Source organism: Rhinoderma darwinii, chromosome 6, assembly GCF_050947455.1.
Source record: "Rhinoderma darwinii isolate aRhiDar2 chromosome 6, aRhiDar2.hap1, whole genome shotgun sequence".
In the NCBI taxonomy this organism is placed as follows: Eukaryota; Metazoa; Chordata; class Amphibia; order Anura; family Rhinodermatidae; genus Rhinoderma; species Rhinoderma darwinii.
Window position 1 is genome coordinate 129,734,589 of NC_134692.1, and position 26,381 is coordinate 129,760,969.

A 26,381-nucleotide genomic window follows, 5' to 3' on the forward strand; every position below is an offset into this window, starting at 1 on the left:
TATACTGTGCAATTACAAAGACAACAAGGGTAGTGGACAAAGTGTTGACATCAGCAGATTTCACGCTGGAAGCTTCGGATTTTATTAAAACCGGGACTAGAGCGAAGGTAAGACAATAGCATCTTATTAGGCGAGATACTGGCGGCAATATGGCGGCATACAACAGGAAGCTGCCGAGAAAAAAAAAAGTTGTTGCAGCGAGAGTATGAACCACTCTTTTCTGGTTCTCCGAAGAACTTCCTTAGGAAATAATGAAATTTGCATTAGACAGATCGCAATGATGGGGGGAGGGGGTGCGGACTATGACAGTCGGGAACTGGACAGAGATGCGTCAGATTATCCCAGTCTAGCCATAAGAAAATGATAGGAAATATGGCACTTTATGCTACCGGTGTGATACTGACAGTCCGCATAGCCCCAGCTCCGAAAGGCTGCCAAGATTTATTCCCGTCCATTACACAAAATCATTTAGTAGCTTGGTTGTAATTACAACAGTGACGAGTGATTTGTAAAAACCCAATTAAAAACGGAGAGAGGAACAGATATTTGAGAAAGGGTTTCTCAGGGGTTTATATTTTTTTCCAAAGATTGTACTTCTATTGCGCCAACATATTCTTCAGCGATGTACAGAAACTGCCATCACTCACAATGAAGACATATAAACAACGCAGATGCTGCTCCTACTCAGATTTTAATCCAAGGCCTCAGTGCTGCAACTATATAGAAAGGAACCTGTCACAGTGAACATGATGTCTGATCTGCAGGCAGCTTGTTATAGAGCAGGAGCAGCCGTGCAGATGGATATAGAACTATAATAATTTATCATTTATTGATTTAAGCCCCTCCTACGGCTGGGTTTATGAGTCCAGTGGGCGGAGTGACCATGACTGACAGTCTTCCCTGTAGGAGTGTGAATAAGGAAACAGCTGTCAATCACTTTGCAGGACCGCCCACTGGACTCATAAGCTCAGAGTTAGATGGGATTTAAATTACTAAAATATAAGTTAAACAATCTTTTCCCACCAGACTATGTATCAATCTGTTCATCTCCTATAACATGCTGCCCGCAGACACATCAAGTTCATCGTAACGGGTTACCTTTAACCCCGTATCAACCTCCCACCGTCCTTTGACGGCAGGTGGTGCATCGTCCTAGATAAGGCTTATGAGCGCTCATTCTCTAAGCATAAGCTGTAACTTGCAACTCCTGTACTTCGAGAAGCCTGCTGAATACAGCCGAGATAGGAGGAAACTCCGACCCCAGCTGTTTAACCCTTTGATCGCGGAATGATCAAAGCGGAGCCCCCCACTTTTCTATAGTATCATTTGAAACCATGTGACTCGATCAGAGACTGGGGGAACCCTCTGCAGTCGGCCCTGGGGACCCAGAAAGGACCCCAGTGTTGTCTGTTTTGTAAGCCTACTGTTAGGATACACTATTTGTCGCAAAATAATAGTTATTTAAGGTCCTCTCTAGATTTATTTATATTATATCCATTTACTTATATAGATAAGGTCTTTGCCAATGAAACAGTTAAAATATAAAGCCACATGTTGCTAAAAAAACACAATATTTGCTGCCACCTTGTGGACAGTCCAGGTGCAACATGCAGGAGAAACCTGTATTATATTAAGATTAATACATATATACTAAAAATATACAATTCTATATTTCATTGCCTTAAGTAATAAGATCATCTTTAAAAAAAAACAACTTTGTTATAACGGGGTAGAAATCTTTTTGACTTGCGGTCATCTCATTGAATAGAACTACCATCAGCAGCAACCTAGCCAGAGATGGCTGATAACAGGAAACAATAGACTGCGTTTAACTATCTAGCAAATACAGACTTTAAGATAGTTTTTGTTTTTTCTTTTAATATCAGTAAATATAACGGAGCACTTGATATGCTTCCTCCGCAGGAAACATGGACATCATGGACTTAAGACAGTACCAGGGTGCAATAAACCCCCAGGGTCACACGGCTTTACGTCCAGTTGATGTTCCTGGTATTGACAATACAAAGTGTCTTATTTTTATGCTTTACGCTGTATTTGCCCACAGGGGAGCAAGGGTCAAGTGATTCTATTTCATCTCTCTGCCAGACTCATTGACATGGGTGACAGTACAATGAAACCAGCACGAAGAAGTCCCATAGAGGGAGCGATGATAGACAAGACCATGTGCTGGGAAATACCTAGACAAGAACAAGAACTGGAAAAAATTATAATTTGAGAATAATACCGCACTGGAAAATCAAGAAAAAAACAAAAAACAAAAAAACACATCCCTCCTTCCGGGGATCTTGGCCGTCACAAGAATTATTTGACGATGAACACATAAGCAATCATGGACACAGAGGAGAGGGGACCTTATAGCAAAAGGGAGACCGGCCTTCTCTATGGTTGCTGGTTCATATCACCATACCCCGCCGCGCAGAAACCTTTCCCTTTCTGTGGACCCCCTCCGTCATGGGAGGTATGGGTGGCAGGCTGGCAAGGCTCCAATTGCAGGGTGCAAAGGGGTTCACCAATAAGCTACTTTGTCTTGGTCAAGGTATTTCGACACAGGGCTAGGGGCAGTGAGCTCGATCTTTGCCCTGGGTTAAGGAAAGCCTGGCTATGACTCTCCATACCTGCAAAAACAGGCAGCCCTGACCAGGATGGTACCACCTATATAAAAGTTGGAGATAAGCGGCTAATGAGCTGTTGCCGCCCGCCATTGCCCACAGGCCCTTTAGCAGCTGTACATATGGTCTCTATGGCACGTATGGCCTTGCAAATCAATTTATCTGTGCAAACAAGATGATGATGTCTGCCCGGCAGAATGATCGCTTATAGGATAGATGAGGATTATAGGTCAAGGAGTTAACGGGTTTCCATTCTAGCCCTTGGTCTAACTGGCAAACAACGAGTGAACATATGGGCATGTGCCAAGATTGCCAACTTCCTAATTAGCGAATTAGAATACATATGGCGTCCTCCGTCACGCTAAATCCCAAAAAACAAGAAGTATTGAAAGTGTCAGTGTGTCTTCCCTGCGTATCCCCCTTCATCAATGTTTCAGATAGAACCAAATGTGTTGTAATAAAATGGCAGTAACGTTGTTGTATTTATGGAGATTTCGCCGTCCGTGGAGATGTGACTAAACGTAGAATAAACGCTCTGTCTCTGCGCAGTGGATTCTCTGCATTTTTCTACGGGGTCAGTAAGGGTGTAAAGGAAACTGAAGGCGATGTTTATAAAGCCTGGATATTTAGACCCTTGTCCTTTTTGAACATTTTGTTTTCCATAGGGTAAGTACTATAGCAATATTCCTTTATTCTAGGGAAAATTGGACCTGAGGAGACATCTTGGATTATAGGCCAGTCATAGAAAACTCAATTGGAAGGGTAAAGAACCTTCTACAAGAAAGCCCAAAACGAAATGTTAAAGGGGTTGTCCAGTATTAGGAAAACATGGTTGTTTTCAAACAAAAATAGCGCCACACCTGACCACAGGTAGTGTCTGGTATTGCATTCACTTCAATTGAACAGACCTGCAATGCCGGGAACAAACATTGAACAGGTGTGCCGCTATTTCTTTCTAATCCTGGACAACCCATTTAAACACAAAATCGGACACAATTTCTGATGGTTCCAGTGTTTTATTTTAAGACAAATTAAAATGGAAGCAAGAAATAAATCAAATATGAGATATTTCCAGCCTCCTTGGCATCTCATAGCTGGATCGGCACTATGTTGGCAGTAGAGAAGACTGCTAGTGACTACCTACAGCCGCCAGTAGAGGGAGCTCACTGAATACAGATTCATACAGCCACCATTGCGTTTGATACTATATAAATTCATATGCAGTTTGCTCCCCCTAGTGGAGGCTGCAAGTAACTGGAATAATATCACTCATCAAGTCATAAAAACAGAGCTCCCCAATCCAGATCTATTATTAAAGTAATGAGCACAGAATCTAAAAACGTAAAAGGTGGACAAAAAATGTAATAATAGCGGAGTATATTTGGTGGAGTTCTCGGTGGGGCTCATTCCGAGTTTTGATTTCTATAATGCCAGATTTATGGCTCATCAAACATATGACAAATCATCATTGACTATTCAGAGATAGATCAAGTTGTGGCGTCTGAAGACGGAAGTAAACGTACCATGAGCTGGAAACCTGTGTATTTCTGTTTCCTACAGACACTACCACAAGAGTGTGATGAGCGTGGCAGACTGTGGTCTAATGGGGGCGCTCTTCAAAGTTATTAAAAATGATTTGACTTATTTAAGGCAATCCCTGCCCCCACACTGCTATACAGCAGCAATTACCTCCATCTCAGCGTTGTGTGCATGAACCCTCTGCAGATTCTCTTCAGCCTCACGAAGACGGCGACTGAGCTGAGGCGTATGCTCCGACGGGGTCAGCTCACTGTCGTATGAATCCAGGATTGCCCTCATTCCATCTCGCTCCTGTAAGAAGTGAAAAAAAAAAACAAATAAAGCAAAAAGTGCAAAAGCAAATGTTTTACCCTATATAATCAACACATAAAAGGAAACCATGTAAATGGAGTTTGGCACTGCATGAAAGAGTCCTGTTCATCCTGTTCCTCCTGGTTCATGAGACCTACAGAACTACTTCTTCAACATTGCAGATGTAAATACCATACTGACGGATGACGACCACTATTTATTCATCTTACTAGTTACATTACATTTTCAGACAGCCCCTCTACAAAATACAGTTCTGTTCGCTGCAGTAGGGCGTCACTACGCTGAGCAGTATAGGCATAAACTATATCATCGTTCATCCCAATCTCCAAGTTTATGAACAGAATGCAAGAACTACAGTGAAGACTGACATTAAGAAAATACAGTGGGAGAAAAAAGCAGAAGAATGTAGTTATGCCGGAAAAGACAAATCTAAATACCATTCAGGATCTGTGAAAAGCTGGATGACAGATTCCATGGGCTTTCTAGCGGCTATCATTAGTGGTTATCACCCAACATCTGCTAGACCAGGATAACTCAGAAACGGCTGAATAGACCAAGTACAAAACTCACATAGGAGGACAATAAACACTGGTATTTTTGGTACTTTTGGTAATTTTTTTTAATTTACTTTCTAAAAATTTTATTTTGTTTAGGAAGAGGAATTTTAAGTGAGTGGAGGAAGATATGAAGTGGTATACTCATTGCACTGGCAATCTGTTAAAGTGATCTAAACCTGCACGCCAAAAAAAAACTTCCACATAGACCTGTACCCTCGTCGCTTCCGGTTGTCATTGCAGCCCGACGATGTGATGTCCACAGTAGCAAATCCACAGCAACGTCCTGGCTTGCAGCTAGCAATTGGTTGCTGTGGTCACAAGGGGCAGGAAGCGGCAGGGGAATCTGATGGCCAGTAGTGGCATTAAATGATTAAAAAAAACTACTTTTTTTTTTTTTTACACTTTAGGGAGACTTTTTCATTTTTTATTGTGGATCGGGAAAACTCCTTTATTATGTATAGTGTATAACCCGGTTAAATCAAGTAGTATACGTTATTGCACGCTTATACTGGTTGTGTTGAGGCACAATCATTTACCATTTGAGGCCTAAAGTTCCCCCCGAGAATAGGGGCACAGTAGCGAGGAGCGTTGGGTGCCATGGGGAGTGGCAACAAGCCTTGGCTAGGGTATTCAAACACATAGCTGTAGGGTTAAAAAGGGTTGTCCAGGAACGGACAACTGATGATCTATCCATCAGTATACAATCGGTGGGGGTCCAACACCCAAACCCGCAACGACAAGCTGCTCCGGCTGCCTCCGGGCACCGAATGTCCGTGCCGGAACCAGATGGCTCCGGTCATGAATAGCAGCCGAGCTGCAGCTCTTCTCCTATTCAAGTGAATAGGAGCAGGGTTGCTGTTTTGCAGCACGGCCGCTATGCAGTGGTTGGAGCCATCTGCATCCAGTTCCGAATACTGCATACCCTGCATAACATCCGGCGCCTGAAGCAGCTGATCGGTGCGGGGTCTGAGTTTTGGACCCCCCACTGATCATAGACTGATGACCTATCTTGTGGATTGGTCATCAGTTGTCCGTACCTGACACAGGACCATCAAGTCCAACATAAAACCCTACTGTGTTGATCCAGAGGAAGGCAAAACCCCCATGAGATTGATGCCAATTGCCCCATTAGGGGAAAAATTGCTCCCAGACTCCAAATATGGCAATCAGGATAAATCCCTGGGCCAGTGCAGGGAACGGAATTTCCCCCCCTGCAAAGTCAGAGTCCGAATCAGCATGCACCTAAGCAAATTGGAGAACATTTTGCCGAGTCATCTCCAAGACTGCCACCAGTGCCCTCAGTGTACACCGCTTTACCCGCCAGTACAGAACAATCTCACAACTGTTTAAATTTGCATGGTCAGACATTACACATTGATATTGCCAAGTGCCGCGCAGAATGTCACTACGATTTAGCACTGACACAATCTGCTGCATGAGTATTGTTGCTGTTTGGATAGAGCCCGGAGAACGTAGACGCAGGATCTATTATTCCTGGAGCCCTTGTCCTACATTATGAGATACGTCCTGGCCTCTATCCAGACGCAGCCTGTTTTACAGCTCCCGAATATCACGCTGGCAATAGATTAGATCTAGATTGGACCTATTTAACAAACGAGCCCTACTAACATTTTACCATTACTTGGTTTTACAATCTGTCATTTGCGAAAGCTGCGGATCTGGAATTCCACCAGACGTCTCCTGCATGCCTTTAATCTGCAGTGCATCACGGCCGATGCCAAATGAGACTTCCGCAACGTAATCTTTGAAAAACGGGCACCTGCGCTGCTACTTAGAGCCGCCGTGACACCGAGACCCTATCAACCATCTTAGCAGAGCCTACAGCTGGATTCCAAATAAGTTATCATCATGATAAATGGGACGCTTATGTTTTCTACTCAAAAAAAAAAATAAAAAGCAACGCATAGGCTTTGCTGCATCAACAAGGCTGAAGGAATTCTCCATGTGCTGCCAAGTAGGAGAGGCTGCCAACAGATTGCTCCGGCCTGTCTGTGGTTAGCGATGACTTGGATGATCTAAGCTCGGGGAAAGCTGTCAGATAAGTGACATTATCAAACTTGTTTACACTTCGGAGGCATCGTGTTACTCTCCCGCTACATCTCCGAGTCCCCGGTGGATTTCACTCCATTTATCTGGTTTTTGTTTTTTCACAGCCGAGGGGGGATCATGAAGCAGATGTAATCTGCAGGAAAAAGGCTATTTTGCTAGTTAATAATACAAGATATACTGTCATCTCTCGGACTAGAGAAGAAAAAAAAAAAAGTTGCCTTGCTGCTTCTAAAAGCAAATCATGAGCACTTACAAAGAAACTTCTGACGGAGCTGAAACGACAGGGCCGGACGGTAAAAAGGAATTCCGGAAATCTGGTAGAAGTCCGACACGAGGCCGCCAGATACTACAAGTTCTGTAAAAGTTTTATTATACGGCCATGTTCACCAGGTAGATTTTTAAAATCTGAAAAATATGACATGATTTGGCCGAGAATCCGTGGCAGCAATCAGAGTCTGACCCTCGGATTTCGGCCTGCGGATTTGCCGCGCTGAAAATCAGCCGTGTGAACATGGCCTTAGGCCAAATGCACACAATGCAGATTTTCTGCAGATATTTTCGTGCAGCAAACCGCAGCGTAGTACAGTGCCAGCAAATTAAATCAGATGTCAAGAAATCTCATCTACACGTTGCAGATTTTTCTGCACGTAAACTGACCTTCGGTGCGTATTTTAAAATCCACAGCATGTCAATTTATCCCGCGTCTCCGCTTGTGAATTGTATCTGACTAGTTTTAACCCCTTGGAGACACAGCCAATAATAATTTTTTTATTTTGGTTTTTTCCTTCCCACCTTCCAAAAGCCATAACTTTTTTATTTCTTCGTCGACATGAGGGCTTGTTTTTGAAATGGGAAAAAAACTATTATGCCATTATTTGGGGGGGGGGGGGTTGTTTTTACAGCGTCCACCAGGCGGTACAAACGACTTGTGCCCCTTCTTCTATTGGTTGATGCGATTACGGCGATACCAAATTTATATGTTTTATTTTATGTTTTACCACTTTTAAAAAACCAAAAATCTATTTGCTAAAAAAAAAAAAGAAGTTTTGGGTCGCCATGTTCTGAGAGCCATAACTTTTTTATTTTTCCGTCAATTTAGCGATGTGAGGGCTTAATTTTTGCAAGGCGAGCTGTAGTTTTCACCGATACCATTTTGGGGTATATGCGACTTTTTGATCAATTTTTTAGGAGAGCTAAGTTGACCAAAAAACATCAATTTGCGTGTTTTAGAATTTTTTTTTTTATACGGCGTTCACTGAGCGGGTTTAACAACGCTGTATTGTGATAGTTCCAACTTTTCGGACGTGGCGATACCAGTTATGTTAACTTTTATTTTATTTACCATTACTTTAGGGGAAAAATGGTAAAATGGTTTGTTTTTTAACTTAATAGTTTTTTGGGTTTTTTTTAAACACAAAAAAAAACTGTTTTTCACTTTTTTCATTAGTCCCCCTAGGAGACTTGAATCAGCGATCGTTGGATTGCTTGCATGATGTACTGCAATACTAATGTATAGCAGTATATCGTGATATGGACAGTCTCCCTTCCGGTGGCTTCAAAGGAGTACAAAGATGGCAGACCTGGGGGCCTAATAATTATTAGGCCCCCAGGCTGCCATAACAACCATTGTAACCAGCCAATCGCACCCCTGGGGGGGGGGGGGCGGCACGATGGTGTGTTTGAGGGGGCGCCCATCTAATCCTAACAATTTAAATGCTGCCGTCACAATTGACTGCGGCATTTAAGATGTTAAACGGGCGGAATCAAAGTAAACTTTGATTCCGCCCACTGGGCTGAGGCATCAGCTGTGTAACAGCCGTCACCCGCTGTGTATGGAGTGCGCTCCATACTTTCCCTTTGCGACATTTCAATAGTAGTACGTTGTATGTCGCCAAGGGGTTAAAAAAAAAACAAGCACCAAAATCCGCAGCATAAAAACCTATTTCCGCGTCAAAATGTAAAAATCACACCTAAAAACGTATCAAAAATGCACTATTAGGCCTTATTCACACGAACGTGTTAGACGTCCGTGCTACGTGCGTGATTTTCACGCGTGTCGCACGGACCTATTTTAGTGAATGGGGCCGTTCAGACTGTCAGTGATTTTCACGCAGCGTATGTGCGCTGCGTGAAACTCACGACATGTCCTATACTTGCCCGTGTTTCGCGCAGCACGCACCCATTGAAGTCAATGGGTGCGTGCAAATCGCGCTCGGCACACGGAAGCACTTCCGGGTGCCGCGCGTGATTCACGCAACAGTAGTAAAAACAATGAATGAAAACAGAAAAGCACCTCCTGCTTTTTTGTTTGTAAACATAAAAACAGAGTGTCATAATGATACCGGCTGCGCGAAAATCACGCAGCCGCGCACCATATGCTGATGCCACACTGAGCTTTTGCGCGGGCAAAACGGACACGTCCGTGTGAATAAGGCTTTAAGGCGACGATTTTACCTGTGGAATTACATACGTATACCTGCGGTTTTGATGTGGATTTTCAGCACTAAATTACGCAACATGTGCATGAAGCCTTAATGTCCACCTTTAACAAATTAGTTTCTATATTCTGTGCTGTTGTTGCTCCATTTTATCAGATAGAGCTCTTCAAATCCGCATCCCTAGGCATAGGAGGGGAATCCATCAACCTTTCTGACGTAGAAAAGTCACGAAAGGGCATTTTCACTCTGCTTGTGACACTTTTTAAAAAGGGCGTGGCTTCTTAAAAAGGGGCGAGGCTACAGTGGCACAACAATTTATAATATACGCCAGAAAACTGGCATAAAATATAGCGGAAGTCTACGCCAGTTCCTAGCTGTTGTAGATTTCACTCTGCGGGGCATAGCAAAGTAGGGGCCCGTGCCTTGTCCCCTCCTACGTCTGCGCCCATCAGACTACCCCCACTTCCCCTTCAGATGATAAAAAAAACAAATATAATACACTGAAGCCATGCAGCGTCAGGACCTTGTATGAACCGCAGCATGCTAAATGGCCCACGACCAGGCAAAAAATGTGCCACATTTATCAAAAGGCGCTTGTCTCGTAATAAATGGGTCACATCTTACTCCAACATATTGTTAAGACTAGCACATGAAACGCCAGTCGTAATAAATCTCCCCCATAGATTTTAATGATAAAATTCTGACTAACTGCTGCCACCACTAGGGGGAGCTTCTTGCATACAGAGTCCTTATTGAGTTTAATGTGTGGACAGTATGCAGTAACTTTCCTCTGGTTGTAGCTGCAGGCAGATATTTTCTATATCATGACCATATAGGGAATTTGAAGGACTGAAACAGAAAAAGGAGCTCCGACCTATACACAAATTAAAAAATGAGTCAATATAGAAGTTTAGATATTAAAAAAAAAATGGTTTTGAAAGGTGGACATATTTCATACATTATTTATAGGGACTCGTCAAAAGTGAATTATTTAAAATAGTCCCATTTTTATGTAATTTTTTTCTGTTTATGTTATTAATATTTAGAGGACCTAAGATCAAGATGCCTCAGGATGCTGCAAAGTGTCAGATATCATACTTGGGCATATTCTCCCGTTTATCAAGAGATTTAAACAGTTACCAGGAGCTCATACATGAATCCCAGTTACTAAAGTTGCAGATACATATATTGTGTATATTTCCAAGCAAGAGGGGGGGATGTCTTTTTTTTTTTCATTGGTACAAGGGCTTAATGTGTTCATATGGTGGAGATTATCGCTGACCCTCCAGAAGTGCAAGGGTAAGAAAAAAAAAATCACCTGTTTGTGCATTAATGCAGAAATGTGCCAAAAATCAGTTTTTGCCGGTAATTATAATGCGCTACATGCCCGCACCGCCATCACCGAGAAAGCAAAACATTAAAGAGATCCCATTGAAATCCATACAGGCACACATATCCCAGGTCATACAGAGACAGAAGAACTTTGTAGCGGTCCTCCGCCCTGGCTAAGGCCTCGTTCACACCAGCGTTCCCCATTCCATTGTTCTGCTCAGTCAAAGGAGCAGAACGAGGGAAAAACTAGAAGCGCCGTTCCGTTGCACCATAGACACCACCAGTGGCCAACATAACCCATTGACTTTAATAGGTTCCATTGGGGTGTCCGTGGTTTTACCGGACACAATATTGTTTCAGGGAATTTTTACCTCCAAAGCAGAAATGAACGAGGCCTAATAGACGAGGGTCCTGAGCAGTGGACGCAGCTCTATGAACTTAGAATTACCTATAAAGGAATAGACAACCCCTTTAACTTATGACACATTAACAAAGCTGACCAAAATTCGCAGATGGACATCCCCTTTAAAACGGATGCCATCAATAAGCAAAATTGCACCAAAATTGAAGTCTGACCCTGTTACCGTCATTGAATCAGTCACCAGAATCTACTTTATACTATACAGGATGTAATTGCCTAATAATTTAGCACAAGGGCAAGGAAAATAGACACTTTGGAGAATGAAGCAGAAGTTAACAAGCCGTGCACAGAACATGGCCTGTAGTAAAAAGTCAATGGCTTGCAATGCTCGTAACCACCAGCCACATTGCATGCATTGTTCCATCTATAGGGGTCAAGCGGTCAAATTTACACAAGACTTGACCCAAGTACGGAGTCAAATCTTCTGATCCTGAGGCTCTGTGCTACCCCGAGTCTTATACTCAATTATTACAGTCTCAAGTTCCTATAAAATAAATATAGTTATTGTTTACTGTGCGGTAAAATGCCCCTTCAAGGCAGAGGGAACGTTGAGAAAGCAAATTTATCATAGAAATAAACTGAATGTACAAAGTGGACTGCCATCATTCAAACACGGGGCATAGCAGTAAGAAAAATGTTCATAGATAGCAATGACTACATTCAAAATATACTGCTACAGGGGCAAGGTCAAGAATTCTGCTCCGGCGATCATTTCTACTTTAAATGCGGTTTAGAGAATAATAATAATAATAAAAAAATCTGCACTGCATTTCAATAAAATAAAAAAGCCCGTCTCTTCCGTGAATGTTTCAAGTACTGCATGTACACTAGTCGATTGTGGATGATTATTTTCCACCCCATCTCAAATTCTGTAGGGTGAATAGAGCAAATGCTACATATTCCACAATGCATCACATTTCAATCTCTGCACAGATACTGATCCAGCAGGGGGTTAACAGGTAGATGTGAACCACTGTAGCCTGAGAGCTAACAGGAAGCCAGTATAACTTTCAAATGCAGTTGCATTGTAGGATATATAGCTTTTGCTCCATACAGCAGTCTGAGATAAGGGAAAAATGTTCTCTGCACAGACACTCATTTAGCAGGGGGTTAACAGGTAGATGTGAGCTTCTGTAACCTGAGAGCTAACAGGAAGCCAGTGTAATTTTTAAATGCAGAATTGGATATGAATAATTTTCCACAGAAATGGAGATAATCACTTCAGCAACTTCATTTGGTATAATCTACATTTAATCACAAAATAGATATATGTAGGCATAGAATCGTTGGCAAGGGGTGAAAGGTTATTTTGGACAATAAGCCTTGACTTTAATGTTTACAACGTTGGTGTGGGAGCAACAAGAAACAAAGTATCCTAATCAGATAGAAATGACTCCTACACCTGCATCCAGTCTGAGTATTCGGCGTTATTAAAGTATTTACATCTAACCATAAAAAACATGAGCGTATAAGTTCTTAAGTTGTCGTCGTCTTCTGACGGATTGTAGACAATTCTATTGAGCAGTTCCTTTGCTATTACAGCATAACTAGAGAAACTTGCCACTCAGGAACATAGGAAAGCTGGATGACAACACTTCTGGGAGCTGTAGTGGCAGACATATTGGTTGTTAACTAAACAGATTTATGACTGGCCATAACAGGGCAACGCACCGAAAAGCCCTTCTCACTGCCTTCAGAATAATATGTAGTATTTATACATAGAGATCATCTCGGCCTCTCCTACATACACTTACATGACTCTTAAAATTGACACTTCTGTGTGTTGCTTGGTAACAGCAGCACTTTCAACCTTAGTGACTACTCTCTGGACCTCATTTATCAAAACTGTAACAAGAGCTGCCTATAGCAACCAATCACAGTGCAGCTTTTTTTCAGCACAGATTAAAAAAAATTAAAGTCGAGTTCTGAATGATTGTTATGGCCAACAAATGGGGTTGCCACCAAGCCGGTAAACCACCGGCCCATCTGGTATTGACATTAGGAGGCCGGTAATTTTACAAATTAAGACTTTAGACATGCGATTGCTTCCTATTTGCCAAGCCCTATGAACGTCAGCAGCATCAGGACTAGGTCAAGTGTGAGAATGATGACGAATGGAGATTGCAGCACCAAGGCAGCAGAGAGCAATGGAAACTTAGGGTATGTTCACACGCTGAGCCAAAAACGTCTGAAAATACGGAGCTGTTTTCAAGGGAAATAGCACCTTATTTTCAGACGTTTTTTGAGCAACTCACGTTTTTCGCTGCGTTTTTTCGGCCGTTTTTGGAGCTGTTTTCAATAGAGTCTATGAGAAAACGGCTCCAAAAACGTCCCAAGAAGTGTCCTGCACTTCTTTTGACGAGGCTGTAATTTTACGCGTCGTCTTTTGACAGCTGTCAAACGACGACGCGTAAATTACAGGTCGTCTGCACAGTACGTCGGCAAACCCATTCAAATGAATGGGCAGATGTTTGCCGACGTATTGGAGCCGTATTTTCAGACGTAAAACGAAGCATAATACGCCTCGCTTACGTCTGAAAATAGGTCGTGTGAACCCAGCCTTACACAGCCTGAGGTTGATAAGCGCTCGTTTGCTCCTTTCACCAGGTGCTATGACTGGGGGAACGAGCGCTCGTGACTACGGTAGTTTCGCCATGCATTTCCATCACGTCGACAGCACGTCTCACGGTTTACACAGGGAACTGCGCTGCCGACAACGATGATATTTTCGGCTGCTAAAACGAGCAGATAAGCCGATGAATGAGCATTTGCTGCTGACTAGCGACCATTTTATTGGCCACATAAAAGATCCGATCAGCCAATGAACGAGCATTTGCTCGATCATCGGCTGATCGCTGCCCCGTTTACACAGGGCAATGATTGGGAACGAGCGCTCTGTGAATGCTCCTTTGTCCAATAATTGGGCCGTGTAAAAGGGCCTTCACGTTCAGCAGCTGGATATGGGCACACTCCCTGCCTGAGCAGTCCCAAGAGTGGCGGTCAGAGTAGGATCCAAATACAGAAAGACATTGTCTCCCTCCAGCCTCCAGACCAAAGAGTTAAATAACACCCCCTATATCTGCTGTTTTTTTAACCGTATCAATGTGTTTTTAGACCACCTATTTTTTTGCCCAAACTCACAGCAAATAAACACCACAAAATCGGCACATATAAAAACACCCACTCAAAATGCCCAGAGAAGGAACATACAAAAAAGTAAGAAAGAGATAGATGACAGCAATAGAATGAAAAATCCATATCAGTACAGCCCCATGCACACGAACCTATATTTGCGGCCGCAACTTATCCGCAAATCTGCGGGTGAATTGCGGTCCCATTCATTTCTATGTACATTTATTACGGTCCAGGCTCATTGAAATGAATGCACACGGCAATGTGCATGGCCCGTGATTAGTGGGCGGCCGCAGGTGACACTCCGCGGCCGTCAGAGCCGCAAATCACGGCCCGTGCACACCACTACGGTCACGTGCATGAGGCCTAAGGGCTCATTCAGACGAGCGTAAAACTGGTCCGTGTGCTGTGCTTGAAAATCACGCACCGCACACGGACCCATTGATCTCAATGGGGCCATTCACACATGCAGGAGTTTTCACGCAGCGTGTCCGTTGCATGAAACTCTCTGCGTGTCCTATATTGGTGTGTTTTTCATTCACCTACGCACCCATTGAAGTCAATGGGTGCGTGAAAATCCCACACATTACACGGATGCACATCAGTGTGCTGTGTGTGATTTGCGCATCAATTCCATTGCAAAAAAAGATGTGCTTTGCTAGTGCGTGAAAAACACATGCCACTCGAAAAGCACAGATGCAATAACGCAACGCACACGGACCAGTTTTATGCAATATTTTTTTTTAGCCTACGACTGCATGGTATTGGCGAATATGTCAGAGAAGAAATCATCAAGTGATATATTTATATTAAGAGATAAGTGAAGAATGGTAGAAATAAAGGGTTAATCCAATTTAACAACAAAAACAAAAATATGACATTTCCTAATAGAGTAAATGACTAAAAGCAACAGAATTCCATATTCTCAAATACACAAAATTTCCCCTTGGTGAGCATTTTCTTTTGAGGCAGCGCAGCAAATCTGCATTTCAACTGCTGTAGACATTGTTTTACTCTAACGAGGTCACCAAGTCACCTAATAATCACTACTGACGCTTAACACTCGCATAACAAGTTCAACATTCAGTAAGAGATGGAGAAAAAGGAAAAAACTGAGCAAGCACGAACGAGAGCAAAGGGGCAGCGCGTGATGAGAGCAGAGCGGAAATCAGAGAAGTATTTTAAATGAAGTGGCTTTAGAGTGGTGCTGGGGCGGGGGGAGGCTCAGCCTATAGGGTGTTATATTGCGCTGGAGGGTCGCTACATGCCACCGAGCCACAAAAGACTAAGACAGGCGTGCAAAACTCATTATCTCACGTAATCTGCATGCTTATGTGATAGGACAAAGGTAAAGGACATGGCAAGTCACAAAAACAATACACAGAACCGCAATCTGAGAAGTCACTAGGCAGAAGATGCAGCTCCGATGGGTCACTCAATCTTGTGTACCAAATCAGTGGACCAGCAGCTACCAGAGGAACACAGATGCCGGCATATCTCCACCTGATTTTTGGCAAGCAACAAACGTGAAATTTGGCCTTAATAAAAGTGAAGTCTTATCTAAATTGGACATAGTTTGAACATAAATCAAATAAAAAAGTTCTGTCAAGAATGTATTACCGGGCCATCAACTCACCAGTCTCGTTAGCAAAAACTAGATGTTTTTATTTATTTTTTTATTCCAAAACATTACGGTTAATGGATGATAAAGTAAAAAATATTTGATATAGTAACAGTGTTTTGATTCTGACCAATTATAAATATACCTTGTGAAGTGTTTAAAGGGGTTGTCTGCCTTGGGGTAAGGTCAGACGCAGTGGGTTTGCGTTGCATATTTTCGAAATCACATCTACATGTAGCGGAAAAAAAATACGCACAGAAAACAGAACATGCTGCAGATTTAAAAAATATGCAGCATGCTTATTCTTGTGCGGAAAATCTGCGGATTTTCACAGCGGATTTCACCCTTTGAAATACAAAAAAGTTAAATGCGCGGCAGGATGCAAAAAGAAAATTTAAAAAAATGCAAATAGTTCACCCAGTGGATGAACTGAATGGAAAAATGACTACAATTTGTGCTTTGAAATGAAAAGCGATCTTGACGTAAAATCTGCGGCAAGATGCGCAAAAAAAATCTGCCGATTTTGCCGTAAATTCATCACGGATTTGAGGTGAAATTATTCACCACGTCTGGCCTTACCGTTAGACAACTCCAGTCCATATGTCCTGTTAGATTGTATAAATGTAATAGTGGGAGTTCCCAAGCAAGGGACCCCTGTCTATAAATCAATAGTGGAAAGCGATTACAAAAAGCATTTTGAAGGACGTAGGATGTCTGTGAATTACATGGACAGTCCATTGACTAGAACAGGCACTGCGTAATGCCTCATTTCTCCTGTGGTGGCGCTGCAGGGAATTGAATTACTTGCAGCCAGATTCCCCCACACATTACAGCCGATTTCTGGGGTTCCCAACAGCAGGACACCTGTGGTCAATTCATCGTCGTGGGACAATCCAAAGTGTGCAATTCTCTATTTTTAGATGATTAAATTAGGAGATTTTTTCAAAAATTGCTTTGGGGTAATCCCAGCGGCCCGGATTACCCCAAAACAATAATCCTAGCCAATAGTAATGGGGGTTGGTTCTATTTAATCCCACTTTAGATGAAACTGAGGAGCCCATTATGGCCCAATTTATACAGATGGCAGAGTTTATAGGACTTTACAGGTCTTCCCTGTGGATGAACTAAATGGGAAAATAAGTGCAAATTGTGTTCGAAATGAAAAGTTATCTTAAAGTGCAGCTAAACGTTTGACAAACTTCTGACATGTCATAGTGACCTGTCAGAAGTTTGGATTGGTGGGGGTCCGAGCACTGAGACCCCCACCAATAGCTAGAACGAAGCAGCAGAAGCCCTCGTGTGAGCGCTCAGCTGCTTCGTGTCTGTTCGGCTTTTTCCGGAAATAAATGTTTCAGAGTACGGGCTCAATACAAAGTCTATGAGCCCGCACTCCGATACATCGGCTTTCCGGAAAAAGCCGAACAGACATGAAGCAGCTGAGCGCTCACACGAGGGCTTCTGCTGCTTCGTTCTAGCGATTGGTGGGGGTCTCCGTGCTCGGACCCCCACCAATCCAAACTTCTGACATGTCACTATGAAATGTCAGAAGTTTGTCAAACGTTTAGCTACACTTCAATAATGTTAATTCTCCACATCTTGTGAACCTATATGGATATTTTGCAAAACAGGTCACTGCTATCAATAGGCAAAAATGTGTTACAAATCTGCTTCATTATTTATTTTATTTTTAGTTAGCATGATAAATATTTCAGACTCGGTAACACAGCAAACAAAGTAACACAGCTCTATATAGAACACTCCGTGCTGATGCAGTTTAATTACCCATCCTTATAGAATATAAAGCAAAAATAGTCAAATTTTTCCTTTAAGGGGAGCCCTGGGATTATCTGTAGGCCAACCCTGTATTAAAGGTTACCCGTGACCCAATCGAAATAATGCGAACACTTGAAAATGTGCTTGAAAAGCTTCACTTCTCCTATTCTCCAGACCGGTCTGCAGAAATACAGCTGCTGGAATAGGCTTCAATGGGGTATTTAATTGTTGCCTAAGTGTCTTTCTGAGACACACGACTCCCTTTCCTTTGCTTAAAGAATCCGGCTAATTAGCAGGAAAGCGGAGAAAAGCGGGCAAAATCAATAAGGGAAAAATTAAAGTTACAAATCTAAGTGAAGCCTGGCGTGATCCCTGGTGAGAATCTGTTCCTGGGGTAAAGTTTATCTAGTGTCATAATTTTATTGAAATCCTATATCTTGCTATTGACTTTTATGGTTTCAAGCGAGATACGAGGGTTATCATTATTGGAAGCTCAATGCTGCTCCGAGGGACAAGAAGAGGGCTTCTCTCTACCCAGCCCTCTCAACAAGCTGTAATTGCCTGTTTTATTGATCAATAAATCTCCAAAGTGCCGCAATTCACAGCCATTGCGCTTCATTCAGTCCACTGCTTGGTATTCGGCAGGGGGGGTGGGTGTTTAAGAGAAAATAAAGGGGGGGGGACACAAAAGGATTGTTTTGTCATAAGTCCATATGGCGGCAGGACAGCACAATTTGGTTTTTGTAATGGATGTTTGGTTTATTTCGGAGGAATAGAAAAGCACATTCTATTTAAATGCAGAAAAAAAAGTTGCATTACTAATTCATAAAAATCTAAAACCACTGCCAACAGGCTTGGGATATCGCAGCATAGCTTCCAACATCTAAAGCTAACCATAGACACAAGATTCACTGTCTTCCCCAATGGAAGCGAAATTCCAGCTGAGGTGCAAAAAATTTCTATTTCACACACGCAATTAAAGGGGTTTGCCAGTGTCAGAAAAAATGTTGTGTTTTTTTGTATAATGAAAAAAGTTATACAATTTTCCAATATATTTTCTGTATTAATACCTCACAGTTTTCAAGATCTCTGCTTGTTGTTATCCACGAGGAACATTTACTCTTTACTTCCAGTAGATAAAATTCTGTCCATGGTCATGTGATGGACACAGGTTGCTGGGATCGTTAGAGTATGTGTATCAGAGATGTGTCTTCTAACGATCCCAGCACCTGTGTCTCCATCACATGACCATGGACAGCATTTATCCACTGGAAGTAACCAATGAATGTTCCTACTGAATAACAAGCCGAGAAAACTGCGAGGAATACATATAGAAAGTATATTGAAAAATTGTATAACTTAATACTACAAAAAATAACATTAATTTGCTGAAAGTGGACAACCCCTTTAAATGCTTAGGACACAGCTGTGATCAGTGACTGCAGCCTAACTTCATTGTCTATTGGAGATCAGTGGTAGTCTGAAATCTACTTCCTGTCTTATCATTGGCTCAGGAAGCTGCTGTTCACCCCTTCACGCTTCACACTGCAGCTCAGGTCGAATTCACACTAACATTGCGAACCTCGTATGTGAAAAACGGCAGTTTTTCACGTCCGAGGTGCATCCGTGCTGTACTCTGCGGGCCACGTTATTACGCATCCCCCATATACTAATGTCTACGCAGGGACGCGTAAAGCGCCAAAAAATAGGACATGTCCTATTTTCTCACGGACCCTTCACACACTCCGTGTGAACGGCCCCATTGAATTACATAGGTCCGTTTGACGGCCGTTGTTTTAACGGCCGTCACACGGACGTATTACACGCTCATGTGAATAAGGCCTAAGTGTGCTCCGATTGGCTGCTGTATACAAGCTCACCAGGAAGTCCGTGCATAGAGAGCAGCTTTCCAAATACAAGCAACTAAACCCGAAAATAGCTGTGTGGAGTAAAATAGCAACATTTTTGACTCCATGACTCTGTAGAAACAATATTCGGGATGATTTAGTGTTCAAAAATAAAGGCCCCCAACGTGCACCAAAATTTAGGCACAAAAAAACTGATGCTAAGCCAACCGAGAAGTGGTAGAAGGAAGAGGACAGAGTCTGACATGTCTAGCAAGATGCACAGCATTCACCGCTGTGATACATTTGGCGCATCTTCTGAATGCCTGGCCTAAGTTTAAGCTGCCGAAATCTTAGACAGCAGTAGTAAATCAGCCCCATTGGATAGAAAAATCACCGACGGCCACACGGGCAGGCATAGGGAAGGCCAAAACAGATATTCAGTATGAGGGCCCCAGCAAACCACTCCCTGGACACCCGTGAGTATGAGATTAGGATAAGTACTGGACTTTTGGGCAGAGTGCCTGAAAACCCCTCTTCTTAACATCTCCCTTCCCAGGCCTCGGCGATGACAAGTAGAAGAAATTATTAATCAATGGTGGATGTGAGTTTTAATGAATTCTCCCCAGTGCTTGAAATAGCAACTTTTTCTCTCATTAGGCTGAGAAAGCTCTGATAATTAATAAAAGGAAAATAGACGTATCAGGCAGTAAAATGGAGATGGGGGGACGGGAAGTGCTCGCAACCAGATGTGACTTTTATATCAATCAGCTATTTTCTCTACTCTTTGGTTTTTCCACTCATATAAATACTTCAAAAGTGCAGAATAGAGACCCAAAATAAAAATATAAAAAGAAATAAAAAGGCATCGTCTCTGTGAATGCGACACAATCTGCACTTGTGAACACAATACGGTTCTGAGGAAATGCTTTTCTTTTATTGAAACCTATTGATCTAATCTCAAAAAGAGACGTTACCCAGCGCTGCTACATATGTAGAACACAATAAATGGTGGGAGGTATGCAAGACAATTAAACTAGGAGTGCGTAAATCTAAGAAGATGTAGACGGCTACATAGACCAAGCAGGGGTCAAACATCTACTTCACTTCCACGCAAAAATACTGGAAGGAAGTTATATGACAACTTTCTAATCCTTCTAGAGAAAAGTGACTAGAATGAAAACGGAGATTTCAGACTAACCATTGTAAATGGAGAAGACAACAAGAGCAAGAGAAGAGAGCGCGAGAAGAAAACAAGAAGAAAGCGAGAGAAGAAAGAGAGAGAAGAAAGCGAGAAGAAAGCGAGAGCAAGAAGATAGCGAGAGAGAGAGAGAGAGAGAGAGGAGAGCGAGAGAGAGAACGGGAGAGAGCGAGAAGAGAACGGGAGAGAGCGAGAAGAGAACGGGAGAGCGCGAGAAGAGAACGGGAGAGCGCGAGAAGAGAACGGGAGAGCGCGAGAAGAGAACGAGAGAGAGCGCGAGGGGAGAACGAGAGAGAGCGCGAGGGGAGAACGAGAGAGAGCGCGAGGGGAGAACGAGAGAGAGCGCGAGGGGAGAACGAGAGAGAGCGCGAGGGGAGAACGAGAGAGAGCGCGAGGGGAGAACGAGAGAGAGCGCGAGGGGAGAACGAGAGAGAGCGCGAGGGGAGAACGAGAGAGAGCGCGAGGGGAGAACGAGAGAGAGCGCGAGGGGAGAACGAGAGAGAGCGCGAGGGGAGAACGAGAGAGAGCGCGAGGGGAGAACGAGAGAGAGCGCGAGGGGAGAACGAGAGAGAGCGCGAGGGGAGAACGAGAGAGAGCGCGAGGGGAGAACGAGAGAGAGCGCGAGGGGAGAACGAGAGAGAGCGCGAGGGGAGAACGAGAGAGAGCGCGAGGGGAGAACGAGAGAGAGCGCGAGGGGAGAACGAGAGAGAGCGCGAGGGGAGAACGAGAGAGAGCGCGAGGGGAGAACGAGAGAACGAGAGAGAGCGCGAGGGGAGAACGAGAGAGAGCGCGAGGGGAGAACGAGAGAGAGCGCGAGGGGAGAACGAGAGAGAGCGCGAGGGGAGAACGAGAGAGAGCGCGAGGGGAGAACGAGAGAGAGCGCGAGGGGAGAACGAGAGAGAGCGCGAGGGGAGAACGAGAGAGAGCGCGAGGGGAGAACGAGAGAGAGCGAGAACGAGAGAGAGAACGAGAGAGAGCGAGAACACGAGAAAACGAGAGAGAGAGAGAGAAAACGAGAGAGAGAAAACGAGAGAGAGAAAACGAGAAAACGAGAAAACGAGAGAGAGAGAGAAAACGAGAGAGAGAGAGAGAGAGAGAAAACGAGAGAGAGAGAGAGAGAAAACGAGAGAGAGAGAGAAAACGAGAGAGAGAGAGAGAAAACGAGAGAGAGAGAGAGAGAGAGAAAACGAGAGAGAGAGAGAGAGAGAGAGAGAAAACGAGAGAGAGAGAGAGAGAAAACGAGAGAGAGAGAGAGAGAGAAAACGAGAGAGAGAGAGAGAAAACGAGAGAGAGAGAGAGAGAGAGAGAGAAAACGAGAGAGAGAGAGAGAGAGAGAGAAAACGAGAGAGAGAGAGAGAGAGAAAACGAGAGAGAGAGAGAGAGAGAAAACGAGAGAGAGAGAGAGAGAGAAAACGAGAGAGAGAGAGAGAGAGAGAGAAAACGAGAGAGAGAGAGAGAAAACGAGAGAGAGAGAGAGAAAACGAGAGAGAGAGAGAGAAAACGAGAGAGAGAGAGAAAACGAGAGAGAGAGAGAAAACGAGAGAGAGAGAGAGAACGAGAGAGAGAGAGAGAAAACGAGAGAGAGAGAGAAAACGAGAGAGAGAGAGAGAGAGAAAACGAGAGAGAAAACGAGAGAGAGAAAACGAGAGAGGGAGAGAGAAAACGAGAGAGAGAGAGAAAACGAGAGAGAGAGAGAGAAAACGAGAGAGAGAGAGAGAAAACGAGAGAGAGAGAGAGAAAACGAGAGAGAAAACGAGAAAACGAGAGAAAACGAGAGCGAGAGAGAGAAAACGAGAGCGAGAGCGAGAAAGAAAACGAGAGCGAGAGAGAAAACGAGAGCGAGAGAGAGAGAAAGAAAACGAGAGCGAGAGAGAGAGAAAACGAGAGCGAGAGAGAGAAAGAAAACGAGAGAGAGCGAGAGAAAGAAAACGAGAGAGAGAGAGAGAGAAAGAAAACGAGAGAGAGAGAGAGAGAAAGAAAACGAGAGAGATAGAGAGAGAAAGAAAACGAGAGAGAGAGAGAGAGAAAGAAAACGAGAGAGAGAGAGAGAAAGAAAACGAGAGAGAGAGAAAGAAAACGAGAGAGAGAGAGAAAGAAAACGAGAGAGAGAGAAAGAAAACGAGAGAGAGAAAGAAAACGAGAGAGAGAGAGAAAACGAGAGAGAGAGAGAAAACGAGAGAGAGAGAGAGAGAGAGAGAGAAAACGAGAGAGAGAAAAAGAAAACAAGAGAGAGAGAGAGAGAAAGAAAACGAGAGAGAGAGAGAGAAAGAAAACGAGAGAGAGAGAGAGAAAGAAAACGAGAGAGAGAGAAAGAAAACGAGAGAGAGAGAAAGAAAACGAGAGAGAGAGAAAGAAAACGAGAGAGAGAGAAAGAAAACGAGAGAGAGAGAAAGAAAACGAGAGAGAGAGAAAGAAAACGAGAGAGAGAGAGAGAGAGAAAACGAGAGAGAGAGAGAGAGAGAAAACGAGAGAGAGAGAGAGAGAGAGAGAGAGAAAGAAAACGAGAGAGAAAGAAAACGAGAGAGAAAACAGCGGCTTAAAAAGACGCCCCATATGAACTAAATGTTGTTTTTCCCATTAATTTCAATGGGCAGATGTTTGTAGGCATTCAGCTTCCATTTTTTCAGGCGTTTTTCGAGGCGTAAATGCCCCGAAGTACGCCTGAAAACACTGTGTGTGAACATACCCTAAGTCTATCCAATCTAGAAATTGTGTACAGGGCTAAAATCAGCCTACAAAATACCGCAATGACAATACTGCCTCATACAGCCCATATAATACCACCATATAGTTCCCACATAATGCACAGCATAGCCTAATATTACTACCTAAGGCTATGTTCACACGGAGTATTTTGGGGGAGGAATATCTGACTCAAAATTCAGTTTGGAACTTTGAGGCAGATATTCCTCTCCCTGCACGCCGATTTTCGCGGCGATCATCGCGCCGTTTGTCGCCCGCGGCCATTGAGCGCCGCGGGCATAAACCAGCGAGAAATACGCTTTCTCCTGCCTCCCATTGAAGTCAATGGGAGGTCAGAGGCAGAAGCGCCCGAAGATAGGGCATGTCGCTTCTTTTTCCCGCGAGGCAGTTTTACTGCTCGCGGGAAAAAGACGCCGACGCCTCCCATTGAAATCAATGGGAGGCGTTCTCGGGCCGTTTTTGCAGAGTTTTGCAACGCGGTTTCCGCGTCAAAAAACTCGGCAAAATACCCCGTGTGAACATAGCCTTAAAGAGCCCACATAATTCTGCCTTTCCTCTCCCAAATAACACCACCATACTGGGTGGTTTCAATTTGTTCCCAGGGTTCCCGTCTTTGGGGGGCTAACCAGAGAACAGGGGCTCAGTTTGATGCCCTAAAACCAGCCACGAATTTGGAGGATGGCTCATTCCCTGTACTATTCATAATAAGTGTCACAGAATCTTCTATAGTTTATGACAGCAGCATAATCCAGCCAGCAATCTCCACATAAACTTGGACTCTCTCGTCTTGATATAACAGTATACCCGGCCTGCCAACCATCCTCCATACAGCTGTCCAGAACATGCCACTAGCTTTATAGGCTTCTCCAAGAAGGAAAAGCGCTCTCCATTCAATCATGCTGCTTGGTTAACTTTGCCAAAACAAGCACCCTCGCATATAATACATATTTATTAGTATTTATCGAAGCGTTCTGCTCCAATAATAATTGCTTCATTATGGACAGCGGCAGAAATCTTTCTGATGAAGAGCCGCCTGCTCCAGAATGCACAAGCAGCCCGCTATCTGTTCTCCAATCTACGGAGGCTCAAGCCTGGATGACTTCCAGCTTTCCATGCCACCTCAGAATACTGCAGACTCCCTAAATATATATATCCTTAATACACGGTGTACTGTCTCAAATTTTATTTTAAATAAATGACATCTTCTCAGGACAAAATAAAACTTATTTCCACCTTTGCTTCTCTGAAGAACCAATACAACTAGTATGTGAGTTTTACAGGACACTAGAAAATTGTGGGGAAAAAAAAAATCATAATCCCTCCTTAAATGGATTTCGCCTTTTTTGACATTTATGGCCTATCTACCGGATAGGCCATAAATGCCTGATAGATGGGGGTCTCACCTCTGGGACCTGCACCTATCTCTAGAACAGGGCCCCCTAACCCCCATCCTACAGATGTAGCCATCTTTATCTTGACTTTTAACGCATTCTTTAAGAAACTTAAACTAGACTTTTTTTAATGACTGATGAAGCTTCAGAGTCAAGATAAAGAGGGCTACATCCATACATTCTCTTGCTTTCCGGCCACTGACTAGCTCCCGAGTTCCAGGAAATAGCGTAGCTTAGCGAATTTGGCTGATTCTCTACTCCAGAACACCTTGTCAGTGGCCGGAGGGCAGCAAGAGAAGGTAGGATGGTGGTCAGGGGTCTCGTTCCATAGAAAAGTAAGAATACCAGAGGTGGTAACCGCATCTATCAGACATTTATGGTATATCCTGTAGATAATGCTTTATAAGTCCAAAATAGGAAGATCCCTTTAAGCAGCTATAGACCTGTATAAGATGTGCTGCAAAAATATTGTGTGTAACCTGCAGATTTGGGTACTTTTTCATTCACTTTGGTGAAATATGTAAATGCAGATTTTCTCTCCCCATACTTGCTGAGTGGGCGATCTCTTCCTGGTGTCATGTCAGAGTTGTGCTGTGGGTTCTGAACCAATCCAATGTCTGCCCCCTTGCTGCTTTCTCATCCCTATTCCCCTAATGTTCACTGAAAAAGTGAGAAACTGCAGTTGCATCCCCTTCCTCTCCACTCCTCTCTGTTTTGCACTAGATGGACTTGTTGTTGACGTAGGAGGTTTCTAAAAATTTACAAAGAACCTGCAGACAGGGAAAGGAGAACTACAGGCTGCTGAAAGGTGAGAAGGATTAAGGTTTTTTATTTCTAATAAAATATATTACAAAGATTTATATATTCCCTTGCACTACGGATTTATGAAAAACAAATAAACAATGTACGCTTTAACACGGCATCCTAATGATAGTACACCACTTAAGAAGGAAAAAACTACTATAATGTTGATGACATAGCCACTATCACGCCAACAATGATGAGCTCCAAAAGTGATGAAAACATTTGAACATGTGGGATAAATTTTGCATATAACACAGTCAAAATCTTCCTACACATGCTTATCGTATATGAGACATTGGTAACATTTCCTACAGTCATAGTTAATTTTCATTAACTGTAATGTTGAATTAAAAATCAAAACTCTTCTAAATAAATTTAATATGCTGCCATAAAACGCCTCTTCCCTGTAACAAGACTCTCTCATACACCCACCTAATTCTTCCATAAAAGTCAAGCACAAATTAGTCTTCTATATTAAGACATGAAATCCAGAACGGAGTACGACAGGCTTGTCCACTGCTTGTTTAGTCAATGTTCTTTGATGTGTTGGGAGTAGAAAGGGGAGAGAGGGATAAGAAAGGAAGGAAAGCAAGGGAAGGAAAGAGGGGGACGG

The 26,381-nt window shown here is 43.3% G+C and overlaps 1 protein-coding gene across 4 annotated transcripts in view; it reads right to left on the minus strand.

The window, feature by feature from the left end:
- The window catches only part of MAD1L1 (mitotic arrest deficient 1 like 1), a 527,150-nt gene that overhangs the window by 319,596 nt on the left and 181,173 nt on the right, over nucleotides 1-26,381 (minus strand). For all 4 annotated transcript variants that reach the window (XM_075830343.1, XM_075830342.1, XM_075830344.1 and 1 more), the window contains exon 12: nucleotides 4,320-4,460. In XM_075830343.1, the coding sequence (XP_075686458.1) occupies nucleotides 4,320-4,460 (141 nt within the window). The remainder of the gene's footprint in view (nucleotides 1-4,319; nucleotides 4,461-26,381) is intronic.